The 18,245-nt window shown below is 40.6% G+C and overlaps 1 protein-coding gene across 1 annotated transcript in view; it reads right to left on the bottom strand.

The window, feature by feature from the left end:
- ACAP2 (ArfGAP with coiled-coil, ankyrin repeat and PH domains 2) overlaps nucleotides 1-18,245 on the bottom strand; it is a 320,820-nt gene that overhangs the window by 226,378 nt on the left and 76,197 nt on the right. The window contains exon 3 of the mRNA XM_086944277.1: nucleotides 3,419-3,538. Coding sequence (XP_086800403.1) covers nucleotides 3,419-3,538 — 120 coding nt within the window. The remainder of the gene's footprint in view (nucleotides 1-3,418; nucleotides 3,539-18,245) is intronic.

Raw genomic sequence — 18,245 nt, 5'->3', positions numbered from 1 at the left:
AAACTATGAGATATAGTTATCCTCTCTGTTATCTCCACTCTATCTATTTTCCACTTTTCTCTTATTTATATCCAGAGATTGATCCTGTATAAATTAGATCTAATCTCAGGTCTAATCATCGCCATTTACTGTCACAAAATGGTGAATGTATTTTTGATCATGAAATTTCTAACTTTGTTCAATAGATAAGTAACTATGTCTGTCAATCTATTCAGAATGTTCCAAAATCAGTTATTGTCATAAATGATGTTCTATATAATAAATATTGCTCAAAACCTTAAAATATCAAACAATGAGATGAATAAGCTAATAGTCATTATATCCATAGACTGTGACATCTATATGCACACATCAGTAGTAGGCCATAAAAAGAGGTTACGTATCTTTAATTTATGTTTTACAAATTGTTCGTATATTATCAACTGGGTTAAGGACAGATTTAGGACCTGAGAAATCTGAACAATGCTTCCGCTAATTTTTTATAGAATGTATAGAATAAACTTATGTATGTAATAACTGAGAATGATTTAATCAATATTATACATTTTCATTTGCAGATAGTTGTAAAAATTGTCTTGAGAAAGGCGCTGGCCGCCGAAACGCGTCGACCTACAACTCATCCCCCTATGTTCAAGAATTTTTATGTTATGAATCATGGAATGTCAACTTTTTATGAAATGTACTTTTTAAGTATTGTGTATGTGAATGCAATAAATTTATGTTTTTAATTGGAAGCTGTTCATTCTCAGTGTTGGTCCTTTCTCGCAGAGTGTGTTTAACGTATAAATGACTGCCTAGGTAGTTTCTGTTCATTGATTTATTCCCTGACCTAGGGGTTGTATTGTTAATTTGTACACAGGGAACCCTTGTTGTCTTCAAAGGGATGAGTTTTATTGTATAAATCCGGGAATGGTCCGTAACGCGGAGGTTTCTATACTGTAACATGCATGTAGTTTCTGCTTTGTATGAAAAAGCTTATTTTAATCCCAATTGACAAATAATTTTTATGTCTGTGTATTATGTATTTTTAACTATAGACTAACTGGTATAGATTGTTTGATATTTTTAAGAAATGTATGTAATTTATATGTGTGTGCTTTTATGAGTGTACAACTCGAATAAAGCTTTTCAATTCAATAAAAGGCAATGAATTAAAATGATTGTGAACATTTTCTGACTCCGAGACTACACCGATTTTTGAATGCTTTGCAGCAAACCTCACATTTACATGAAAACAAAAACCTTTGTTAAAACATATAATGTGATGTTTTCTTTCTTGACAAGGGGTTTTAAGTTACCATGGAGTCAGAGACACAAAAATGATTGAACAAGCTCCACCTGAAAATGTAGGTGGCACAATTATAAAAGCCTTTGAATCACGCAGAGCAGACCTTAATTCCCCTTCCCTCACCCTCTCAAACCCTAGACTGTAATGTGGTGGAAGGCAGTGTAACTTAGTCTACAGAGCAAAGCCTAGTTAATCCCTGCCTAATACGGCACCAGGTCAATGGGTCTTCTCACACGACACAAACTATGTATTTTAAGTTATCCCACACATGGGGACCTTTCAACTATCAAAAGTTACCAATGAATATTTTCCAACCACATTGCAAAACCTCCTTTAGGATTAACATTCCTAACGGTGGTAGTACATACATTGGGGACTAGAGTTAAGCTTTAAACTGATTCAACGTCTGTATTACACAACATACATTACATTGCTAGTAATTGATTGTTATGGTTCATCTAAACATCTTGGTATGCACCATTTTTATATTATTGACATAATTCATCAAGTTAATGCTAATTCTATAACACTGATCACATACTAAAACTGAAGAACCCTTAACTATATACATAAGATACATATTCTTTTCTACAAGAGTGCACCCCAAACAATTCAAATACATTTTCTTTTCCTATGATATCTTTATTGAAAAAGTCATTCATATGCTTCCTTAATGAAGGGCTTATATGGGGAATCTAGATTGGTCGTTCACATTATCAAAGTTCTGTGTGATGGTAGTGGGCCCAAAATCTAAAAGTAGAAGACCTTTAACGTGGCTAATTTTACTTTGGGTAAAGTCACAGTGTTCGTTCCCTTAATTGGTTACTTTATTTGATGCCAAAAACTGTTGTAAGCCATTAATTGAGGCTAAAAGATCAGATTTTACTAAAACCATGTGGGCAGTTTCCAGTTTTGCATGTAGGCTAGGTTTGCGGGTGGCAAGGGATCTTTTAAAAATGTACCGGGCTAAATGCATATCCCAACTTCGGTATGGTAGTTAAGTTTGGGATATATAAACTTGGATAAAATTTTAACTGCAGCGAATATATTTATACGTCAGATGGTACAGGTCCCATTCCCTACCACAGCATTCTGGGTGCCGGCAGAGCTAGGCCTTGGACAAGTGACTGATATGGAGCAGGGAAGAATTAAAGTTAATTCGGTTGATCCTTGCATACTGCCTGGCCCTTGATTGGGAACATAAAATGCTGTGGATAGCTTATGTGAAGGCAGCTTTTGCCTCCCTAGGCATTACCAACATTTTTGAGAATCCCACTTCTCTGTACATGCATGAGCTGGGGTGAGCTAAAAGGTTGTTCTTGGATCAAACCCATATGGAGAAAAGAGCAGTGAGCTGCAGAAACCATCAGTGCGGGCCACATGCTGCTGACAAATGTGCAGGGGATGGAGTCGTATCTAGCCAAGGTTTGTCTACAGCAAGATAGGTTTTTATTGGCCAGGTTCAGGTTTTACCAACTTTGTCATCTCTTAGCGTCCCCATGTGGATGGGCGCAGCTTGATGCGTTGCTGGGCGCGGCCTGATGCGTGGTTGCTCTGCAGCTGCAAAACACACAAGATGATGGGCGGAATGTTGCACAAATGGCAAAACATTCACCCTCATTCTGCAGCTGCGACAATAAATTTCCTCAGGACACTCTGCAGTTTGTAATGTTTTATTCCCACTATAATTTGCCCAAGCAGCAGTTTTTAATTCCTCTGTTGAAGTCCTTACATTTTAACCAAGTAAGGCCAGCCATGTTTTATCTCCACATGTTCCCTACCGAATGAATGTTATAGCTTTTGCGAGCTGCTTTGGCATTCAAGAGATTAAAACTTGATTAACGGATGTACGGTTGTAGCTGAACGAGTTATTCATGTTTTACTGATTATTATGTTATGTACCATTTTTGCAAATATTGTAATAATGATGCAGCTTCTTGTAATCTTATATGGCTTATTTATCTACCAAATAAATATTTTGTGATGCTGATGAAGGGCTTATATGATTTTTATTCATTCTAATTGTCATGGTTATACATAATCTGAAAATATGATTCTTTTTGTAAGTGGGATGTTAACATCAAACTAGAATTCCATTAAACATAAAAAAAATTCCAATTCATAGCTTACCTCAATCACCACATCCTTGCTTGAATACTGTGCGAGGTCCCGAATGCCATTCATAAATTGCTTGTTGGCAGCACAAAAGGCCTTGCCTGCATCAATCATGCCAATACATAACTTAACAAGCTAAGAAAAGAAGAGAGAAAGAAATTATTTCCACCTCCATTGTAACATACTTAGACTTTCCAGAACCCCACTGCACATATAAAAACCAGAATTTTTCCTTTGGCTCATTTTGATTCCTGGCACAGACTTATATCTTAACCCGTTATGCGCGCCGCAAATTCCGCCCCAGTGCGGACGTTCCATTGCTCGGGCGGGATCGGAACGTTCAGCGGACGTGTGCAGCACTAGCGAGGTAGTGCATGCGACGTCCGCCGAACATTCGCAGCACTTAACGGGTTAATAACAGTTGTTTCGATGTTGTTGCTTAGTACCTGCAAAGCATGTTTATAAAGCAATAGGAAAGCATTTTTATCTTATTTTAAGAGACAATCGATTGAGTGCTGAGGGTTTCTAAACCACCCTATCTTTACTGTGACTTTTATTCACAGCCGGTAGGTACCTTGGCATGTAGAGAAGGAACCAGAAATTGATATTTAAAGTTACAGAGCTTTGTGCATCCAATACAATTCACATGAGCACACCCCTTTCTCCTGCAAGGAAGCCCCCTCCCGCTGTGTCCTTATTCTTCGGTTTTACATTCTGTATTCAGATAAGAAAAATACATTTTATATAGAAAGATATCGTTGTAATTTACATATACATTCAATCAAGATGATCATCGCAATCATCAACTTCAGACATAGGTTGCAAAATGTGCTGACATTCATAATTCACCTTCTCACGTTACGAGACGTCTCAGAAGATGGGAAAAGTATATAAGAAAAGGGCAGTAGCAGTCTCATTGAAGTGACTAGTAGCAAAAATATCAAACTATAATTTTCATTAAAAAATACAATTTCAGCACTAGATGTATGGTCAGTCAGTCTGTCACATCAAGTAGTAGCATCCTCAGTGGAACGTGACAGTACACTCTCAGACAGACATTATCAGGAAATCCCAAACAAAGGAAGAGGAAGAAAAGGGAATATGCTCAAGTTAGGACTATACTTTCAGATAGTTATCAAGTTTAGACAAGAATGATGTCTTACAGGAAATAAAATCTGGCTGTTGTAAGACCTTATTATTTATTTATTTATGTATGTATGTCCTTTGTATTGCACACAAATCATTCCCAAGGGGATCTCTCGGTGCCTGAGAAAGACAGGCCGTCTATGAGGAGCAAATTAAAAGAGCCAGGTTTTGAGCAATTTTTTAAGTCTGGACAGATTCGGGCATTCCCGAATTTGTTCAGGGAGTTTGTCCCAGAGTTCAGTTGCCAGATAGGAAAAGGCACGGCCTCCTATTTTTACCTTCCTTATTCTATGGCGGCACAACAGCTTACGATTACTGGATCTGAGCTGACGTGCAGGGTGATACCATTTAAGTTTGTCAAATAGGCCAGTCCCAATCCGTGCAAGGACCTAAAGACCAGGCACAGCATCTTAACGGTGGCTCGTTTCTTGATGGGAAGCCAATGCAATTGGCGTAGGAGGGGCAAAGAAGGAGTTCGGACTGGTTTATAAAGGCAAGACGGGCAGCTGTATTTTGCACGACCTGTAGTTTGGATAATAGGTCCTCCCTAATTCCTACCAGCAATGGAAATACAGTAGTCAAGGTGACTAATTAATTGCACCTGAATAGAGTCTTCCTGGCGCTGAGCGCGATCCATGGGAAAATCTTTCTCAACACCTGCATGGTCCCGAAGCAGGAGCCTGCAAGTGTCTTCACCTGCTTCTCCATTGAAAGCTGACTATCAAACTTTATCCCAAGATTCTTTGCCCAACTTCTCGGGGAGTGGGCATCTCCCAAATCAGAAGGCCACCAGTCTGAGGACCACAGGTCCACAGCCTTGCCACACAGGAGAATCTCTGTTTTTGAGGAATTTAGTTGTAAAAAGTTCCTCTTCATCCAATCTGCTATATTGATCATGCACTTTAAAAACTTCGTTTTGGCAGGATCCTTCTCTATATGTACAATCAGCTGCGTATCATCAGCGCAGCATATGGGTTCAAACCCACAGTTTCTGATGACTGAGGCCAAAGGGGTAACATAGATTGAATAACGTAGGACTCAGAATAGAACCCTGCGGTACCCCCTTGTCCACTGCAGTTGTAGATGACACATAGGCATCGAGCTGAACAGATTGGGTTCTATCAGAGAGGTAACTCTGAATCCATTTCAAGGCTGAGCCTCCGACACCAATCTCTCGCAGCCTGCTTAACAGAATGCGGTGGGAGATGGTGTCGAAGGCTGCCGACAGATCCAGCAGCACTAGCATGACTGGAGCATCCCGGTCAAGCAACATCCTAAGCGTATCCATAACTTCAAGCAGGGCGGCCATCCATGCTATGAGATGCCCGAAAGCCTGACTGAGAGGGGTCCAGGATCTTATTCTGTTCTAAATAATTTGAGAGGTGTTGATTTATTATTGTTTCCATGATTTTGGACCATCATGGGAGAAGGGAGATGGGTCTATAATTTTGTGCATCGGTAGGATCTGCTAAAGCCTTTTTCAGCAGAGGTTTAATACGAGCTACTTTCCAGTTGCGTGGGAAAGTGGCTGTAGTTAGGGGGATGTTACATATGTATGCCAGAGTATCTGCCAGGATGGGGGCAAGCTCGTTCATGGCCTTTGCTGGTAAAGGGTCTAAAATCGATCCTGATTTAGCCTTGGCCAATAATCAACACTGCTTGCATAACACACCCAAGCCCAATCAATCGGCTGGAATTTCTTTAATCCTTTTGGCAAAAAAGAGGTCTACAAACAACTTGTCATCCGGGGTAGCCCATCCAAGGGTTTGGTAGCATTGGACCTAAGTGCATGGATCAACATTCATGTGGCAAACGCAGTGGAGCCCACACCACGTCATATAGTTTATTATGCTCTACAGTATCGCACAAGTATAATCACAGGGAATTTTGACACTAGACTGCACAATGTCAACAATACTTACAAAATTAACACAACTTGCTTCTCTAATTGTTTTATCATTGTATCCCAGATAATCGTTTTAAATCCTAACGTGTTTGAGGTTCACACAGGCGTACGTAGGGTTCTAATTTTCTTGTTTGAATACACATTTTATCTCTTTAAGGCAAATTTAAGGATTTCCTTCATGTCAAATGTTTTTGTCTTTGTGTCCTAGAGCACTGGAAGATAACATACGTCAGTGTGAAAACACATATGGCGGCAGTTCCTAATGAAGGGGCTGGCTCATATGGACCTCACAGACCCATCGACCCATTTTGCCCTCACGAAAGGCTGTGTTGATGTTTGGCTTTGTACCAAACCGGTGTTTCCTGTTGCTACATTAACTAATTTGAACACAATTTTTTAAAAACATTTTATTGATTGATTTTTCACAAAATACACTAACTACAGCACACATACTAGACACAAGTGTATAGTAGATATGGAGAAGGGTATAGAGGGGCAGTTTTACCCTAGGTTGAGAAAACAAACAAGGGTAGGTGGGTAAAATAAAGAAAGGGGAGAGGAGACGAAAAGATTTGTCTGATAAACTAATGCGTAGGTGAGAATGGCATGTTTAATCAGTACAATAAATCAAGATAGTATCCATCGGTTAGTACAGTGCTACATTTGCATTAATATATTGCATTATCATATCAGAGTTCAACTGATCACAAGTTCAGTCTTGCTGCTTGATGAACAGGGAGCCTTTATGGACCTTGTAGAGTTTTCCTAATTTCTAGGGCGTGTACTTTATGACTAAGGAAACCTATTTTAGTTGCCCTGCACTTCCCTGTAAGAAATTGTGAAGTTATCTTTGTCTGGTTTTGCTCTCATTGGTTAACTATACTCCTTCTGGATCAGTTTCTCAATCATTGTTCTCTGAAGGGCCTTACCACATTCTACCTTTTCGTATTAGGTTGGACATGTCGGGAAATTCTCCAATCTCCCTATTTGGCTTCTTATAAATGTTCAGACAGGTTTCTAAAGTTTTTCAAAGTGTAGCATCCTGTCAGGAATGATGGCAGGCAGCTTTTACATGACATATACATGCCAGATTTTGAATTACAAAATATCTTTTGGGGATGGGGTTTCTTGTTTTCAGAACAGGACTAAGGCTAATCTTCCGACTAAGAGAAAATGCGATAATAATCTTTTAAGGACAGTGTTTTGGAGGTATATTTTATCGTCCCCTGGTAGGCCCAGAAGAATTACTGTAGTGGCCATCGGGAGCACAACTCTTGGGATTTCTTTGAAGAGGTTGATCAACTTAGACCAATATGTGTTGATTTTGGACAAGACCACCGGACCGAGCATTGTGCATGGTTCTGAACGCCAAAAACCTGGCCTCGAGCCTAGCTCGGGTTATGTACCAAAGTGTGAGGAGTCAAAGTATTCTATTCATGTTGGGTGATTATGGATATTTTTCTGACACTGTTATATATTAGGTTCCATTTGTCTTCCATTAACTCCTAATGTTATGCCTCTTCACACCTTGCCATGTAGTTGTGCCTGACTATGGAGGTGGCCCTAGCAAACACAAGGGATGATGGACGGAGCGCTGAAACTTTTCAGACACTCACCCCCAGTCACAGATCTGGGTCGAATTCATCATCATTCTTTAGCTCACTTTGCCACCTCAGTTCAGACCCAGCTATATGCAAATCAGTCTTAACCCTGTCCTCATGGAAACAGTCCAGGTGGCGAAGTGAGCTAAAGACTGATGATGGATTCAACCCAGATCTGTGACTGGGGGTGAGTGTCTGAAAGGTTTCAGAGCTCCGTCCATCATCTCCTTGTGTTTGCTTTGTTTACCCTAAGTTGGCAGGGTAAGCCCAGACGTTGGTCCCTTGCTCACTTTGCCACTGGCCTCAAGCTAGCCTGGCTGATGAAGGGTGTTCCCCAGAAACCGGTCCCAGGATGCTTATTTCCAGGTCAAATAAGACCTGGCTTGGCAGTTCGGTCTGGACTGTTCCCACAAGGCACAGGGTCAAGACTGCTTTGCATATAGCTGGGTCTGACCTGAGGTGACGAAGTGAGCTAAAGAATGATGATGTGTAAATCAGTGTATGGAAAATGTTACATAAGGCAAAGGGGACTACAAGGTGTAGGATTCACATCATCCATGTTTTAGGCATTTTTGTTTTCTAAAGAGTACTTGGTCTGGAGAAGCACAAATTCAGGATTCAGGACATAACACAATAGTTAGCATTGACTTTAATAATAATTTATTTTTTTTACCCAAACAAACCTTTTAGCAGCAAAAAAATGATGGATTTAACACAGATCTGTGGGGGGGGGATGTTTAATTTTTTCAGCATTCCGTCCATCATCTGTTCTTTTTGCTTTTGTCACCCTAAGTGAGAAGAGTATGCCCAGACGTGGACCTTGTGCTCGCTATTCCACCAGATTCAAGCTAACATGGCTGATGAGAGGTGACACCCCGAAATCGGTCCCAGAAGGCTTGATTCTGGTCCAAGGAGGACTTGGCCTGGCAGTTCGGGCTGGACTGTTGCCATGGGGAGCAGTCAAGGCTGATTTGCGTATGGGTTGGTCTAAACTGGAATGTCGTGGCGAGCAAATAAATGATGGAATTTAAACAAGATCTGTGAATGGGGGTGCATGCTTGATTTGTTCAGCATTCCAACCATCATATGTTCTTTTTACTTTTAGAAAGATGGCATGTTCTTACTTCCGCCATTCTGTGCCTCCTGTCTCTCAATGCACGTCTGGTTTAGGCGACTGCCGGGATTTGTGCATTTCCACTAGACAGCCACACACAAATGGATCTTAGGTGTGACTGATGGGCCATCTACATCCTGATGAGCCATCCTGGGTAGGATGGGAGGGAGGGGCTGACACTTACACCTGAATAGGTAGTGTCCTGTTCCTACACAAAGGGCTGTACACCCCCCTGTAGTGAGTCTGGAGCCAGGGCAGGAAGGAAAGGCCTGGGGACACTTCAAGGCTTTCTTTGAAGTTTCCCCCACTTCAAAAGCACAACTGGGTATAAGTACTGGACCTTTGACACCATGACTTCAGTATACTTCTGGGCCTTTGGCCACTCTGCCAGGGAGAAGAGCTGCTGTGCTGCTAAAAGGACTGTCACTCTGCTGGAGTGCTGCTTTGCTGGACTTCTGCCTTGCTGTGCTCTTGCCTTGCTGAGCTGCCCTGTTGCCTGCTGTTCTCCTGCCTGGGTGAGTAGGACAGGACCTACATCACTTGAACCCAGAGTGACTCCAAGGGCTTGCTGAATTTAAGTCTCCAGTATATCAAAGACTTCAACTGCCTACATCTGGGCTCAACAAGCTGTGAGTCGGCCATGCAAAGTGGGGACAGCCCAGTTCTGGGTCCTTGTAACTGAGGCCTAAGGTGCATCTACAACCAGAACCCACGCATCCTCATTGGCACCGGTGCATCTTCGCCTTTGCGTAGGTCGGATTTGGCGTATCTTCTCCTTTGAATGGATCTGAACAAGTGTATCCTCGAAGCGGAATACGTTGCCGCGGCATCGCACTCGGAACCATACACCCAGAACAAGACCATTAGGCCATAAGTATGAAGGCGAATTGCGATAGCAAATGCTGAATTTCATAGAATTTCAGCGTTTGCGATCACAATTTGCAATTGTGCTATGTATGAAAGCACAACTGTCTCGCAAATTAAGGAATCGCTAAATTTGCGATTCCTTACTTTGCGAATGCATTTAAGGACTCGCAAATTGCGATTCCCTAAATGCAATGTATGAAGCACCCAAGTTGTGAGAATATGGCATAAGGAATCGCAAATTACCACCAACTACAGATTGGTGGTAATTGGCAATTTCTTTCAAAATTCTAGCCCATAGGAATGAATGGGGAGGTATTCCTTAATTGCGAATCGCAATTTGCGATTGGCAATTAAGGAATATGTAGGATTTGCTAAATTTATTACAAATCCTATATACATAGCTTTTTGCGATTCTCAAATAGCGATTCTCAAAAATTCGCTATTTGAGAATCGCAAAACCTAACATTGATACATATGGCCCATTGAGCTTTAAGGCAGTCAAAAATTTTATATGAGCCCATTTATCGCTCGACTTCACCTTCCGCAACTTCATTCCATTGCAATTCACAAAAGCAAAGGGTGAATTCAGTAATACCGATTGGATTGCCAGGGAAGGCTAATATTTAAGTAAATCACAATTATTTGAATGTGGACAGCAGATCACCAAACAGGCTGTTGCCTTGTCTCTTCCATTTACGATATTTCTTCCATTCTCAATTTAAAGATTTTAAAACAATCTGTTCTTGTGATACGAAGTCTTGTGTCGTCCTATATGTACAGGAGACTACAAAAGAACCCCACTATCCCAATATTATGGGTGGAGAACACAGTTTTCTTCCTCTGGGTGCCATACCATTGAAAGCGAGAGACGACTTTCGCAGCGTCTCCATATAAGATAATTAGATAAACGAAAAAATATTTGTCCTACAGAAGGTGAAGATTTATTAAACTTTCATTGAAACGCCGCATCAACAGTTTTCTGTGTATTTTTAAATGTGTACTTTTTTATCTGTATTTATTTGTTATTTGTTTTTATGAAGTGGGTAAAGAAAATGATGCCAATGGATTAATGAAATTGTTTAAGACATGTTGGTCACTTACTGTATTTGCTTCTGAAGAATTTATCAACAACTTGCTTTCAAATAACAAAAGATTTTAAATAAAACAATGCATAGTTTATTATATTTTATAGTTTTATTGTAACACGTTCCAGCAACGTATCAATGAAAAGTCTCTTTCAAGTAAAATTGGTGGTTATTGTTGCAATCGTATCTTGTACAAAGTACCTATAGCACATGATCCGGATGTTAGGTTGGTTTACAGTGTTTACCTATATATTTACCTCATTCGATTTCTAGTCTTTTGGAAAGGGATCCTTGCTGTTTTAGGTTTCATAAACCCATCCCTTTTGAAAGTATTAGGGTACTTCCCTCACATTTTGACAAATAACACTGAATATGAACAGCTCTTTAACGTACTGAAGTTGAGGACCATGGCACTTTGCAGAAATGGTAACTTCTCCCTAACGAAAGTTTAATATTATTCTAAAGAACAGTACCTGTTTTGGAAGGTCAGGGGGTGGCAAGGTGGGCTATAGTAATGGGAAAAAATGTCATTTACCCAACATAGATTAAGAAATAGGATATTGCCCTCTCTGCCTACAGTGTCAAGTGTAAAACAATCGAGGCACTGCGTTTTTTAGACTGTTAAAAATGTATCAAAAAAATAGAACAGGTGGAGCAAATTTCAAAAAAACCTTTAAACCGCATCAGTGTCTTTTGAAACTCCCTTTCACCAAATTCAAGGACGTATCAAGGCATTTTAGACGCTTTACATCATGGGCGTCCAATGTAGGTTCAGAAAGGGCAGGTTCATGCTGGTTTTATCAGCTAGCCACAGAAGATACATCTACAAATAATACATCTAAATAAAAATCACTGACGTTCACTGAATGCCCTGAAAATATGGCTTGGATCCAGCTGCCTTGCACAACTCTACACTACACAAAGAGTTTATTATTATTTTTAATTTCAAGCTTCCTAATGGACACAACATTTTAATCACGAAAGTGAGTCCTAGCCTTCCAGATCACACCGACCCCCCTTCGCCCCCAAATGTAGAGTTTAATAATGTTTGACTATTTAACTACAAATGCATTCTAGGATCATATGTATTTGTACACTTTTGCAAAAGCGGTGGTAAAGAGAATTCATTAACACGTCTACATCTGAAATCATTTAAAAATAGAGCTGCGCGCCTCTTCGTGCCATATGTTAATGCCAAAAACACCACCCACGTTCAGCAAATTCAAATCTGATGTCGAGATGCTTGTGGTAAAGCAACTCGCTCTTTCAAGCTGCAAAAAATAGTTCTAATTGCACCAACAGCTGCTGGAAAAAGTGTCCCGTTAACTTGCTAAGTAAATACATTTCTATCAACTTCCCCAGAATTCGTAGGCATTAATTTACTTCATTCCTGTAGCTTACTACTTTTTTCAATGAAAGGAAATATGCTATTTAAAGGCAACAAGCATTAAACAAATCGCAATTCATTCTGATATCGGTGGGGAACGGCGCATACAAAAATTACATAGGGGTAGATGAAAAAAGGTGAAAAGGAATTCGAGCTACCGACTGAATTAATAGCACAAAAGGCACATATTTACTCGTTCCAACTAATTCATATACATCCCATTGAGTTGTGCACGCTGATCTGATTAAACAGCATGGGATCACAGAAAAAAGTTGCCACACGTTACGGAGAAGGGAACGCACACATAATATAAAAGTTAATCAAGTGGATTTCAGTTTTTTTTTTTTAAATTTCCAAATCAGTAACGTCTCCCCAGATTTTGAAAAACGGCTAAATGCATTGAACAATATGACTTTACCGGTTTGTGTCGTTCGAAAGACACATCTCTAATAAAACAGGAAACGGCCAAACATTTTTACCCGCATTTACAAAAGTTGACGTTTAGACAAGAAAGCAAAACTCACTTAAGAAAACTAAGAAGAAGAAAAACACCTCATTCTGGCAACTTTCTTGGCCTACACCAGGAACGACTGGGAGTAAATTAGTAAACCTGAGCACAAGATAACATTTCTGAGAATCTTTAACCCAGAGGGGGATTTACTTCTTTGAGAGAGTAAACCGTCACTTATATTGGTAACTTATTGGACATTGCCCCGAGTGCCCCCCACTTTTTCATATGTTTTCATAAATTAATAAGTTTGTGTCAGGGAAATGTTGTGGGGCAGTGCGGGCGGGGGATTATAACGAACCACACAATTAAAAAAAAATCTTTTTAAAAAACGTCCCCGACGGTCTCCTGCTGCTCTGTGGGGGGCGTGGGGCGGGCTAAGGTTCCCAGCCTCCCCCACGGCCAATCCAGACGCTGCTCTCATGCCCATGAGAGCAGTGTCGGGATTGGGCAGAGCGGGCTTTTTTGCGCTCCATTTGGGAGCTGGGAGCCTGTGCCTGCTGTCAGTGTGCATGACGGTTTGGCCGTCCTAAGACTGCTGGCCAAACCGTCACGTCATGCACACTGATGGCAATGCCCACCACTCCTCCCCCCTGCTGTGACCCCGTCCCCCAAGACTCAGCCACAGGGTGAAAAATAGAATGATCTGCATTTCGATCATTTTAATTTTCGTTTGCCTCTACGGGCAGTGGGTTGGCGCACCTCCGCCATACTGGAGGAGCCGCCTCTGAAATAAAGTTCGAGTAAATTGCAGAACCGCAATCTGCACTGCTTGCAGAACACACGCCTAAACTGTACTTCTATTTTGCTTTGTGAACTGAGCACCCTCATCGTAGGTCAAATAAATCTGCATTTGTACGAACCACATTCTGATTCAAAGAATCAGGACGACTGAAATATTATTAATGCATATTGAACTTGTTGCAGATAAAATTCTGGGCTTGGCAACATAGGTAAACACAGAGCTGCTGAACGATGGCAGAAGTATGTGTGAATGTTATACTATACTTTTCAAAACATTGAGGGGGATTATTAACCCTTTGACCGCGGCCGGAATTTCCCCATGGTGCGGGGAAATTCCACTGGTGCGCAGATCGAACGGCTCCCGGCCATCCGACGCACACGCCCACCAGGACGTCGGCCGGCCAGGGGCCGTCCAATGCATACAAGGGGTTAAGAGGAATATTTACCCTTTGGGTTTGCAGCGTATTTTGGAGTTGTTAAATAAGAGGTACTAAAGGAAGTTAAGGTGTGAATCAAGAGATAGAGGTAACCTATTCTCAAGATATCAACTTTTACCCGACTAAAACAAGGTAACGTTTAATCTCAGTTATTATTCTGTTTAGTTGCCAAATTTGAAATGTCAACTGTTGGCCACCAACATGTGATAAGAAGGAAGTTTGATACAGCCTTTAGGAGCATCCATTATGTCAAGCATCTGGACCTATGACTGAGAGTGAATATGAGTTGTGAAAAAAAAGATCATCTTTAGTCTGAAACTTTTTATAATGCCTGCAAGACAGGTAAGAGAATCTCAACAGTCTTTAACACCTTGGCTGCTAGGCGTTTTCCCCCCCCCCTGTGCTGGAAATTGCCATTTTGCTGGTGTCATGACGAGCTCAGCTCGTCATCAGCACAGCTCAACTGTGCATCATGACGAGCTGAGCTCGTCATGAGCATCGAAAGGGTTAAAATATTTTACACCTTGGGTGCTACAGAACAACCATGCTAACAGGGTGACGTTGCTGTTATTGGCATTCTAGTAAAGTAGCAGTGGGCTTTTTGTTGGCTCAGCGTATCTAGTAATTCACGGCTTAAAACCTCACTACTTGAGGACTTTTAGCCTACTGGTCTCAACCTCGGTTTCAAAATATAAATTGCTAACATCTGACTGCGTTCTAGAAAGTAGTCTCTTTGACCGTTTAGTAAATAATACTTTACTACATAGGTAACTGGAACCGTGTGGCGATCTGTGAAATATTTTTGTCTGTATGTTCCCGGACCCTTTTTCCATAAGGATGCCCAAACATATTCTGCACTAGGAAATACATGAGTTCACTCAGTAATACGAAGAGGGAGGCACTACTTCCCACAAAAAATAATCCAACCCTGGGGGTTGGGGGGGGGGAATTGTTGGGGTCCTTCTGAGTATCGGATGGGGAACCCACACACTACAAAAAATAATTCAGCCCTGTGGATAGGGTCCCCGGGGTCTGCCCCCTGTCAAAAAAAACTTTGCACCATGGGGTAGGATCCCGGGGCCCTTCCAAGTCTTGGGTAGGAGGCCACACGCCCCCTCCGCAACAATAATGAAATACAGCCCCCCCCCCCCCATCCCCAAATAAAAAATCCTTCTGCCCTGGGGGATGGGGTCTCAGGGTCGCGATAAGGTCTACAGGGAGGCACAGGGCCCCCTCCCAAAATAAAAAGAAAGAAAGCAGAGAATGTGGAATAAGCATTGTAGCCGCTTACTTAATATACACCACTCCAGCTGGGGAGGGTCCCATAATGGCTTGTAAGGGCTAAGTTTTTGTAATATTTTATGCCTGTTGTGGTGCAAAAAGGGGCAGAAGCATCACTAAGCGTATTTGTTTTTTCTTCTAAATGTTGTGGAAGGCTGCAGGGAGCACAGCAGCCTGCACACCAACATTAAAAAAAATGTATTAAGTGTTCTAGGTCATTGAATCTATGACTGCAGGGGAGCTTAACATTACTTTCAAAGCACTATAAGCTGGAGCTGTACATCCTTTAGCTGGAGTGCAGGAACCCCTTGAGGCTGATTCTATGGCTTTGTTTTGTGGCCTAACAAATGTAAAATGGCATGTTAATTTTTTTTTAAATACTTTATTGAAAATAATTTGTCACTATTATTAAACTTTTCAATGTGTGAATGCATAAAACATATTTTATTATCGTTATAGGTGACGTTTTGACAAAGCCAATAGGCCTGCTTTATATATGTTTGATGATATTGTTAAGAATAGTTCTAAGTACCCATTCTTCTGTTTATCAGCTATGTTATATTTTTGGGCACCTCTCTACTTTAGAGTTAAACCCCATTAGAGAATTCCAGTTGCATTTTGCTTATTGCTCAATGAGATCATCAATTTCAGCAGCTTGATGTTCCGGTTTGCTCTGTGATGAGTTTGAGGAGTGTGATTTCTAAAGATCTCAAGTCAATAACTAGCTACATATTATCTCTGGGTATAAGTCTTTGGATAACAGTGCTGGGCTTGGTTTAAGTAGAATGTTAAAAAACAAAAAGGCATCTTTGTTGTTTAGAAAGGTATGATGGCTTGTTGCTTTCGTATGGTTAGTTTTTCCGAAGGTACTTATTTTCTCTTAACCCAAGTCTGAAAAGATAATTTTTTTCTTGCTGATGATTATAAGCTATAAATAGTATGCATAAAATAGCAAGTGCTCTTAATATGGCTTTTCAGAACATCTCTTGTGGTAGACTCACTAGCACTGCAATGTCTTCTTGGGTGTCCGCGGTAGTGTATTTCTCTAATTGTATGATGAGTAGTTTGAAATGAAATGACAAAAATGGGTTTGAATACAGCTAATTACCATGAAAAATATACTAGAAAGGCAACCGGCACAATGTGAGAGCCATTCTGCCAAATGTTTCATTGACTGAAATGGTAAGTTACCTAAAACTTTATTTACATAAATTGCTTATATTTTCTCGATAGGCTCTAACAGGAGATAAACATCCCATTCTCTACTAATTTTATAGGTTCCTCTCGGAATACCTAACACAAATTACTTCTAGTACTACATAAACTTTTTTTTATTTTTAACACTCTTTATGGGCATTTTACAGAAATTCCAGTAACATAACATTTGGCCTATTTCTTCCGATATAGGATCAAGGTAATATTTAACACCATTACAATAATGACTATATCCTTTTCTTACAAACTTAAGTCCTCCTCTTCCCACTCACCCTTTGGTGTCTTGGTATCCCATGTCTGTATTCACGGATAGGGTTTAATAACCATTGTCCAAAGTGCAGTGCCATGTTACCATCTAACCAAGTTCTTGCTACGGGGTTTGTTGTGTATCCCTCCCCTCCTCTGCCTCCCCATCTTGGGAATCTCTCAGGTCTGCAATCATCGCGAACCATGCCCGTACATCCTCCTCAAGTCGATCATCTTTTCTTATCTGTTTCATCCGAACCAATTCAGGTGTTGCCCACTCTTTCATACCTCTTATCCATCTACTTAGAAGTGGTGGAGTCGGGCTAAGCCATGAAATTGCTATCCTTCTCTTTGCCCTCACCATCCCTAGCAGCACGAACATCCTACTCAGTTTTTTCTTTTTCGGGGTAGTTATTAAATTAAATAGAACTGAATGGGTCGTCCTGGGGATGGACTATCCCGTCACCATGTGTATAAGCTCCAACACTCCCTCCCAAAATGGTAGTGCTACATAAACTGGTTTCCCATTGTCCCCAAATGACCCATATCATCATAATAACCTAATCGCCATCCTCTTTGAATTCATGGGTAGATTCCTGGCCTTGTTATGTTATATTATGTGCATTTGTAAAGAGCACTATCGCCTACTAGGATGTCCCTTAGCATCAGCTTTCTGCCTTCAGCTGCTCACATAAGGAATGTCTACCTGTGACCAGTTCCCAATCGAAATCCAGATTACACAAGTGCACTGGGTAGGACAAACCAAAGCGTTTAAAACTACATTTATTGTTTAAGTGTTGAGTATTCGAGTATCCTATGTTTTAATTCTATTACATTTTTGTATGTATTAGCTTTAAAGCAAAGGGTTCAGAAATCTGACTTTGGCTCCATGTACAGGTCTTTGGTTTATGTGACTGCAATCTCGAGATAAGGTTTTCTTTCTTGCACTTTCTTACAAAAAATAACCCCTTCGTCATCCTTTAAATGGTTTTCAACGTTTACTTGTATTGCAGCATTGTGTAATTTCCAACATTTTAAAAGGGAGAAGGAGCTAGTAGCTTAATTTGAACCACTTTTTTTCTTGGAAGAATGTACTGTCTAATCTCAAAGGACAACACTGTCTGCAATAAAACAAGCAAGGGCGAAGCCAAAAGGTCTGGCTTATGATGCCAAATCATATAAACCTTGTGTTAAAAAATGTTGTTTAAGTTAGTTACATACACAAATACTGTTTATCACGTTAAAGCCTGTCCTACTGGCTTTGCTAACAATGGGAACATTTGCAACAAGGCATTACTCTCTTAA

The sequence above is a fragment of the Lissotriton vulgaris genome, chromosome 11 (assembly GCF_964263255.1).
Source record: "Lissotriton vulgaris chromosome 11, aLisVul1.2, whole genome shotgun sequence".
Lineage (NCBI taxonomy): Eukaryota > Metazoa > Chordata > Amphibia > Caudata > Salamandridae > Lissotriton > Lissotriton vulgaris.
This window is presented reverse-complemented; position numbering and strand designations above follow the sequence as displayed.